The 9,873-nt window shown below is 42.9% G+C and overlaps 1 protein-coding gene across 2 annotated transcripts in view; it reads right to left on the bottom strand.

Annotated features, from left to right (window-relative positions):
• Positions 1–252: 252 nt before the first annotated feature.
• The window catches only part of LOC135545766 (hypermethylated in cancer 2 protein-like), a 54,186-nt gene continuing 44,565 nt past the window's right edge, over positions 253–9,873 (bottom strand). For both annotated transcript variants that reach the window (XM_064973617.1, XM_064973627.1), the window contains exon 2: positions 253–2,992. In XM_064973617.1, coding sequence (XP_064829689.1) covers positions 1,219–2,952 — 1,734 coding nt within the window. In that variant the 5' untranslated portion in view covers positions 2,953–2,992 and the 3' untranslated portion in view covers positions 253–1,218. The remainder of the gene's footprint in view (positions 2,993–9,873) is intronic.

Below are 9,873 nucleotides of genomic sequence, written 5' to 3'. Positions count from 1 at the left end.
TTTATACAATTAATTACATTTAGTAACTTTCAACTAATCAACGTAGAGTTCATAAGAGTAATCAGAGGTAGCGAGTTCACAAGCCTATCAAAATAAGCTTTTCTTTCTTGTAAGGGGAGGAAAGCTATACTGACAAAAATAAACGTACCCACCAAACGAGAAGTTCAGCCTAAACTGAACCCCCCCACCCACCCACCCCTCCCGTCTCTTCCTTGTTCAACTAACTGCCCCACCCTCACCCCATATCCCCCTCCCCCAAGAAGAAACATCCAAAGACCTTCCAGTTTAAACATTCACAGAAATATTACAGGTTCTTTGAGTAAAAGAAGTACCTCCATTTAGTTTTTTTGTTATCCCAGGATGAGCTTTCATGGGCAAAATGACTAACCCCACATCCCCTCTTTCTCTTACTCAGAGACCAGCTGTAGAGTGGAGACTTTAAGGTCAGTGTGTGTCTGGAGTAAATGAAATTGAGCCCCTCATCTGGAAACTCAGACATCAAACTTTTAGGTAAAGCATGGATATGACCAACAACATCCCTCCACCCAAATGCAGACATCCCCACTATCTTTAGGTTCACTCACATTAGCATTGGACATATACAGTAGCTGCTGTTTGGTTACAACAAAAACACATTCTTTGAAATTATTGCCTGTAGTGTACATCATTGACAGAGTGAATAATATTAGACCTGTCTAAATTAAAAGGAGGAATGGCGTAGTTGTTTGACTAATGAGGTTGGAGTATAGAGGGAACCCTGAATACCCCCAGAAGGGATCAGTTTGAAAAAGTCAAAGGCCTAAATACTCCCAGGTAAAGGTGTTGAGGGTGTATGAGAGGCATGAGGTGGGCCTGAGGTTACAACAGTACCCCATTCACATTTACAAGATATAAGAGAGACAACCACCGGTCCATGCCCTTACATCCACCATAGGTGACTTCAGAGATAGAGGTGGAAGTGGAGGTACACTGCCCGTCTAGACTTCCAGAGGTGGTGGACATGCTGGGGTTGTTTTCCATGACCATCCTGCCACATGCTGACTCTGGACAACCACTACACACACTAAGCCAGGTGGTTGTGTATAGAAATCTATGTTTACGTGTGTGTGAGAGAGAGAGAGTGTGTACCTGTGTTTCTGCATGAGTGTACATGTGCATTTGTTTAGTTGTGAGGTGGAAAAAAAAATGAAAAAGCATTCTTTGGCTTGATGTTGTGTTTTAGGAGGGTGAGGTGTGCATTCTCAGGTGGCTGATGAGGTTGCGTTGCTGGGTGAACTTTCCACCGCACAACTGGCATTCGTACGGCTTCTCTCCCGAGTGGACGCGCATGTGCTCCGTCAGGCGGTACTGGCGTGTGAAGCGCATGCCACACTCATCGCAAGCAAACGGTTTCAGGCCCAGGTGGCTCCGCATGTGGCGCGTCATAGTGCCTCTCTGGGTGAACATCTTCCCGCAGATGTTACATGGGAAGGGTCGGGTCAGCCAGTGGCTCTTCTCGTGCTGTCTCAGGGTCGCCGGGTCTTTGTAGCTCTTACTACATACGGTGCACTTGAAGGGCCGTGGCTCGGAGATGCCGAATGTGGTGGGAGCCACGGGGGCCGAGAGGTCCTCAGCCTCTTCCTCTTTCACAAAGGCCCCTCCCTCCTCTTTGATGTAGAGCTCGTCCTCTGTGTGCGTCTCCACATGGGCGTTAAGCTGCTCTGAGCTGGGAAAGCCCTTCCCACAGGGGATGCACACATACAAGTTGTCCCCAAACGCTGGCTCAAACCCTTCCTGCCGGTACACATAGTTGGCGCTGTGGTGCCCTCCTCCTCCACTCTCTCCATCACTATGCCCGCTCTGGTCACTGTGCTCCTGCCCATTCTCCCCTCCTTCCTCCTCCTCTTTACACTGGAAGGACTGGTCTGAGGGAAAGCTGCACCTGCCTACACCCCTGGATGAGCGGCCCTCTTTCGGTCCCACGATCACACCATTGACCAGGGGCGGGTCACGATCCTCAGCCTTCAGGCCAGAGGCCTCTCTCTTGGGCCACTCCTTTTTGCGGGCTACCTGGCGGGAGCTCTTGCGAGGCAGGGGAGCGTCTGGATGGGCCTGACTGTCTTCAGGGGCTTTGGGGGTGGGCATGAGCTCCATGGGCTCTGGGCCGGTGGTGTCCAGACCGGGCAGAGTGATGGTGGAATCATCCAGTGAGGCACTGTTGGTTGTGGATACTGAGGCAGATTGAGGGGAACCCTGTGAGTTGCTGTGAGGGCTGAGTGCGTCTGTTGTGGTACATGCCGATGGAGGGCTCTTCTTGGACAGGTCCAGCCCGAGATCTGTCTCCCTGCCGCTCAAACCGTTACTGAGGTTTCCATTACTACCACTCCCGCAGGTCCCATTCTTCACGGCGGTGCTCCCGATGAACATCTCATCATCCGAGAGCTTGTCCCCGAGGCCGTCATCGGGCTGTGGCTGGTCTGCGTCAGAGGGGGCGTGGACGTAGTGGTTGTGGGAGGCGGTGAGGGCAGAGGACGAGAGGCGCTCGTTGTTGTGGCGCAGTCGGCTGAGCGGACCCGAGGTGGAGAGTTTACCCGGCAGAGGCTTGCCACCGCTTCGCTTGAGCTTCTTCCTGCACAGCGCGGCGAGGTCATGGAGCTGGAGGTAGCTGGCTGCGGTCAAGAGGGCACTGTAGTTCTGCTCATTACTCTGGTCCAATGAGGACAGGAGCTTCCCCGTGTAGATGAAGTCCAGGACTTGTCGGAAAACAGAGGGATTCACCATCTCTGTGTCCAGGTTGATGAGGTTGTCGTGGAGAACCAGAGACTTGAAGTAGATACTGCTGGCTGCTAGGATGTTCTTGTGGGCTCGGAACAGAGCGTTCTCCACCACGATGATGACGTCACACAGGAAGCCCTTAGCCCTCTGCTGGTTGAGTTGCAGTAGTATTTGTTTGGCATGATTTGGCAGTTCCATTTCCACCTTCCTTTTCTCTCTCTTCCTACACAAGCAACACCTGAAGGGGAGAGAGAAAGAGAGATAGGCATGTTAGTGTTATCAAAAATAGGCCTAAGACCAGGGAGGTTTTCCAATGCCAAGAAAACCAGAACAAAAGAAGCACACATGGAATATCCGTTTGAGCATGGTAAAGTTATCAATTACACTTTGGATGGTGTATAAATAGACCTAGTCACTACAAAGATACAGGCGTCCTTCATAACTCAGTTGCCGGAGAGGAATGGTGACTTTAAAAGGGTTTGAGTTTAATGGCTGTGATAGGAGAAAACTGAGGATGGATCAACAACATTGTAGTTACTCAACAATAATAGCCTAAATGACAGAGTGAAAAGAAGGAAGCCTGAACAGAATAAAACAATTCCAAAACGCATCCTGTTTGCAAAAAGGCACTAAATACTGAAAAAAATGGAATTCACTTTTGAATGAATTCACTTTTTATCCTGAATACAAAGTGTTATGTTTAGGGCAAATCTAATACAACACATCACTGAGTACCACTCAATATTTTCATAGTGGTGGCTGCATCATGTTATGGGTATGCTTGTAATCTTTAAGGACTGGGGATTTTTCATGATAAAAAATAAAAGGAATGAAGCTTTGCTTTCCATCAGACACTGGGAGATGAATTCGCCTTTCAGCGGGACAATAACCTTAAAGACAAGGCCAAATCTACACTGGAGTTACTTACCAAGAATACAGTGAATGTCCCTGAGTGGCCAAGTTAGTTTTGACTTAAATCTACTTGAAAATGGCAAGACCTGAAAATGATTGTCAAACAACCAGTTTAACAGAGCTGGAAGAATGTTTTAAAGAATATTGTGTAAATGTTGCACAATCCAGGTGTGGAAAGCTCTTATAGACTTAACCAGAAAAGGCGCTTCTAAGCATGTTCTGATTTAACCATTTGAAGCGTACAAGAACATGGGTGTGATCATTCCACAGTGGTCCCTGCAGCGTCTACTCAAATGGCTGTGATTAGATTACTTTATTACACCAATAGAAAATACACTTAGCAACAGAATTTGGAGAATGAACAGAGTGCATTTTTTTGGACCCAAAATGTATTAAATACGTAAATGAAACAATAAAAACCTTTACCATTACAAATGTAGACAGAGAACAGAAAAAAAGCTGACACCTGATATAATTTCGGATGCCATTAAGGCGTACATTATAAAAACATACTACATTATAAAATCCATGTACACTAACAACAAAATGGCAGTGCAGAATGCCTCGTGAAAAAAGGGTAGACATTTATGTCCCCAAAACATGACCAAATAATAGCACATTTACGCTGATCTGCTCACTCGTGGGCAACAACATTCAACCTGGATAATAACTAATTTTATCGATAACCACTACCAATGCAGTAAGAAAACTTGGCAGAGAATAAACACAGAAAGAATGAAGAACCGAACTCTAAAAGAAAACTAAGACTTTTTGACTGACACAGATTACCTATTCTCTCCAACCTGTACAGTAAGCGTGGAAACCGAACTGCTAAAATCTATAAATTATAAATGAGGCATGCTTGAGTTAGACCTTAAAGATAAGATGAAGGCAAGCCTTGAAATGAGTGATGAGAAAGCTGCGACACAGGAAAAATCAACTGTAAAGCTGAAGAGTACAGTCAATGTAATCGACACAGACGTTAATGAACTGAAAAGAGAGAACCAGTTGTTAAGAGAATACCTACTTGATATACAAACTGGAACAATGCGAAGAAAAATCTGGTGCTTTCCGGAATTAAAGGGGATGAAGATTCAGAGAGTATGGTGAAAGAATTCATGGTTAAAGAACTACAGATTCCAGGCGACACTGTCGACCAAATTAAACTTGAATGCGTACATCGTTTTGTATAGAGAGGACAGCGATACGAGTGCCCAATCGTTGCCAAATTTGCATCCTTTAAAGATGAAATAATGGTTAAAAGCCTGGGCAAAAGACTCGCCTGGCTTAAAATAGGCATGAACGATCAGTTCCCAAAGGAAATCGCAGAGCGACGCAAAGTACTGTATCCATTATTCAAAGACAGACTGAAAGGGAGACGTGTAAGCTCTCGTTATTGACAAGCTATACATTGATAACCAACTGTTTTGAAACACCAAAACCACTCCATTGCTATTCTAAATAAAATGGAACATTCAATAATATTAATGGCAGGGATTGAAAAAAATAATAATAATAATAAATAATAAAATACAACAATTAATAAAGAAACTATAAATACACTATATTATTCAAGTTAGGGAATGTTGTAAAAAACATTGTATTCTATGTTTTATGTATAGTACTTATAAATAGATAAAAGATAGGACAATTCATGAAATAATAAATCCCCAAATACAAGGAACTGCAACACAAAATAACCCAAAACCCAAAATTGGGCAGTAATCAACAAGGTAGAAATAAAAACACAAACAGAGGACATAAAAGACACAGTATGTGGGTATGTACTTTGGGCACTTTTGTGTTCCAGTTCCTTGTATATGTGAGGGGAGTAAGGGGGTGTAGTAAGATGGGGTACCTGTGTGTTTTGTATGACTGGAAAAGTGTGATGAGTTAAGTGAGTAGGTAAGGAAAATGGTTGCAAATGCCAGAGCCCATGTGTGTCTGCGAGCAGAAGTTGTGACAGACTGAGAGTCTTCATATTTGTGCAGATAAGGGACATACATTTTCAAATTAAAATACAAATATATCGTTTGTTTACTTTTGTCCTATCATGATGGAACGGTGACAACCCCATATCCTAGATACCGATCTGAGCGACCTACTTATTAAGGAGAAGTCATCCGTTTTACAGGTCTACTGCAAGTAGCCTACGCAGCCATGGTAGAAAGGTGAACGTGGTCAGGACTCACAAAGCAGCACCGCCCCCTCAAGAGTCTGAGCCTGCCTGGCAAGGTTGGTCCAAAAGCCAAAGACCCCGGATGGGTGAGCATAATGTTAAAGGATTTTCTCAAAGCTGCTAATGAGAACCTCGATGACCTCGTACCGAGCCGGTAGGAATTCCAGTGGAGTACTCCACCCAGGTAGTGGCAGTGCTGGTAACACTGGCTGCAGTAACCCATGGGGAGGGAGTGACACTCTGACAATCAGAGAGGGGGCATATCATATTATTGTGGCCCTTGCGGCAAAGAATAATCAAACGATCTGACTGCACAGAGGTGCTTGGGAAGATGGGTCTCAACGGGGGACCAGCGTGTGTGGGTGAAGAGGGTTATCCGAGCTCCATCAGCTAGTACTAGACATTGGTTAATCAAATCTTCACATTCCTGCTCAATTTGGTAATTTGGCATGCCTTCTTAAACAGCCCAACTATAGAGCATTCACACAAGTGTTTTCTTGAGTTGGGCTCGGGGATGGAACAACTGTTGAACATTTAAGCTTGTGCTTGTGCGTGCATGTGTGTGTGTCAAGGGAGGGGTGAGTGAGCGTATGCATCCCACATATGTTGACAAAAATGTAGAATTCCTACTACCGGCCGTTGTTATGGGTAACAATCCTTCGTAGAAGTGCTTATATTATTATGCATATTATCTGTCAATTCTAGGAGTAAATTAAGATATGCAAGAGTTATGTATATACAGTGTCTGTTACTTTACAGTCTTATTATGAAATATATATATATTTTTTTAAATCCTCAATCAATCTACACACAATAACCCATAATGACAAAGCAAAAACAGCTTTTTAGATATTTTTGCTTGTTTATTCAAACTTAAACTGAAAAATCACATTTACATACAGTACCAGTCAAAAGTTTGGACATACCAACTCATTCAAGGGTTTTACTATTTTTACTATCTTCTACAATAATTGTGAAGACATCAAAACTATGAAATAATGTAGTAACCAAAAAAGTTTTAAACAAATCAAAATATATTTAACATTTGAGTTTCTACAAATTAGCCACCCTTTGCCTTGATGACAACTGTTCAAAATGTTGTATCAAGACTGCCCCAATGTGCCTTATTCGTTTATTAATACATTTTCAAGTTCATAATTGTGCAACAATAGCATGGTGTTTTTTCACTGTAATAGCTACTGTAAACTGGACAGTGCATTTAGATTAACAAGAATTTAAGCTTTCTGCCCATATCAGATATGTCTATGTCCTGGGAAATGTTCTTGTTACTTACAACCTCATGCTTGTCACATTAGCCAACATTAGATTAATCGCGCCGTGGGAGGGAGACCGATTCTGTAGAGTTTAAAGTAATGATGGACTGTCATTTCTCTTTGCTTATTTGAGCTGTTCTTGCCATAGTATGGACTTGGTCTTTTACCAAATAGGGCTTTCTTCTGTATACCCCCCCTACCTTGTCACAACACAACTGATTGGCTCAAATGCATTAAGAAGGAAAGAAATTCCACAGTAACTTTTAACAAGGCACACCTGTTAATGGAAATGCATTCCAGGTGACTATCTCATGCTGGTTGAGAGAATGCCAAGCGTGTGCAAAGCTGTCATCAAAGCTGTGGTTACTTTGAAGAATCTCAATGATAAAATAAAATGTATATTTGTTTAACACTGTTTTGGTTACTATATGATTCCATATGTGTTATTTCATTGTGTTGATGTCTTCACTATTATTCTACAATGAGGAAAATAGTAATAAATTAAGAAAAAACCTGGAATGAGTAGGTGTGTCCAAACATTTGACTGGTACTGTATGTAGATAGTGGACATGCAGAAAAATCTGGAGATTTTTGTCAATTCTGAATGAGTCTCAATAAGAAAGTGAGGAATCCAATTCTGAAAGTGACAGTGTGGCGCTGCCCCTTGCCCACCGACGAAGTCCCAGGACCCTCTGAAGATGCTGGTGGGGGCAGTGGATAAGGCGGACATGATTAACAGCTTTATGGTACAGTTGAAGTCGGAAGTTTACCAACAATTAGGTTGGAGTCATTAAAACTCGTTTTTCAACCACTCCATAAATTTCTTGTTAACAAACTATAATTTTGGCATGTCGGTTAGGACGTCTACTTTTTCTAACAATTGTTGACAGACAATTTCACTTATAATTCACTGTAACACAATTCCAGTGGGTCAGAAGTTTACATACACTAAGTTGACTGTGGAGAAGAAACAGCTTGGAAAATTCCATAAAATTACGTCATGGCTTTAGAAGTTTCTGATAGGCTAAATGACATCATTTGAGTGTAGCCTAGTGGTTAGAGCGTTGGACTAGTAACTGAAAGGTTGCAAGTTCAAGTCCCGGAGCTGACAAGGTACAAAATCTGTCGTTCTGCCCCTGAACAGGCAGTTAACCCACTGTTCCTAGGCCGTCATTGAAAATAAGAATTTGTTCTTAACTGACTTGCCTAGTAAAATAAAGATAAATAAATTTGGGGCGGCAGGGTAGCCTAGTGGTTAGAGCGTTGGACTAGTTACCGGAAGGTTGCGAGTTCAAACCCCCGAGCTGACAAGGTACAAATCTGTCATTCTGCCCCTGAACAGGCAGTTAACCCAGTTCCCAGGCTGTCATTGAAAATAAGAATTTGTTCTTAACTGACTTGCCTGGTTAAAAAATAAATAAAAATTGGAGGTGTACCTATGGATGTATTTCAAGGCCTACCTTCAAACTCAGCGCCTCTTTGCTTGACCTCATGGGAAAATTAAAAGAAATAAGCCAAGACCTCAAATTTTTTTTTAGACCTCCACAAGTCTGGTTCATCCTTGGGAGTAATTTCCAAACCCTGAAGGTACCAAGTTCATCTGTACAAACAATAGTACGCATGTATAAACACCATGGGACCACGCAGCCGTCATTCTGCTCAGGACGGAGACACGTTCTGTCTCCTAGAGGTGAACGTACTTTGGTGCGAAAAAATGCAAATCACTCCCAGAAAAAAAACAAAGGAACTTGTGAAGATGCTGGAGGAAACAGGTACAAAAGTATCTATATCCACAGTAAAATGAGTCCTATATCGACATAACCTGAAAGGCGCTCAGCAAGGAAGAAGCCACTGCTCCAAAACCTCCATAAAAAAGTGAAGGTATTGGTTGGAGTGGCTGTACTTGTGGGCAGAATTGAAAAGGCGTGTGCAAGCAAGGAGGCCTACAAACCTGGCTCAGTTACACCAGCTCTGTCAGGAGGAATGAGCCAACATTCACCCAACTTATTGTGGGAAGCTTGTGGAATGCTACCCAAAACGTTTGACCCAAGTTAAACAATTTAAAGGCAATGCTGCCAAATACTTATTGAGTGTATGTAAACTTCTGACCCACTGGTAATGTGAACAAGCTGAAATAAATCATTTCTCTACTATTATTCTGACATTTCACATTCTTAAAATAAAGTGGTGATCCTAACTGGATTAACCTCTTACACTTATGGTGGCGCTATTTCATTTTTGGAAGAAAAACGTTCCCGTTTTAAACAAGATATTTTGTCACAAAAAGATGCTCGACTATGCATATAATTGCTACTGTTCGAAAGAAAACACTCTGACGTGTCCAGAAATACAAATATCTTCTCTGTGCGTGCCCTTTAACGTGAGCTTCAGGCAAAACCAAGATGACTTGGCATCCAGGAAATGACAAGGATTTTTGAGGCTCTGTCTTTCATGATCTCCTTATATGGCTGTGAACGCAAGAGGAATGAGTCTGCCCTTTCTGTCGTTTCCCCAAGGTGTCTGCAGCATTGTGACGTATTTGTAGGCAGATCGTTGGAAGATTGACCATAAGAGACCACATTTACCACGTGTCCGCCCGGTGTCCTGCGCCGAAATTGGTGCGCAAAAGTCACCTGCCAGTATTTTTCCATGGGGCACAGAGAGAGAAGCAAGCTTCCATGAACTGCATGTCAATGAAGAGATATGTGAAAAAACACCTTGAGGATTGATTCCAAACAACGTTTGCCATGTTTC

Source organism: Oncorhynchus masou, chromosome 1 (genome assembly GCF_036934945.1).
Source record: "Oncorhynchus masou masou isolate Uvic2021 chromosome 1, UVic_Omas_1.1, whole genome shotgun sequence".
NCBI classification, from domain to species: domain Eukaryota; kingdom Metazoa; phylum Chordata; class Actinopteri; order Salmoniformes; family Salmonidae; genus Oncorhynchus; species Oncorhynchus masou.
The sequence above is the reverse complement of the archived record's forward strand: the minus strand, read 5'-3'. Positions and strand labels throughout refer to the sequence as shown.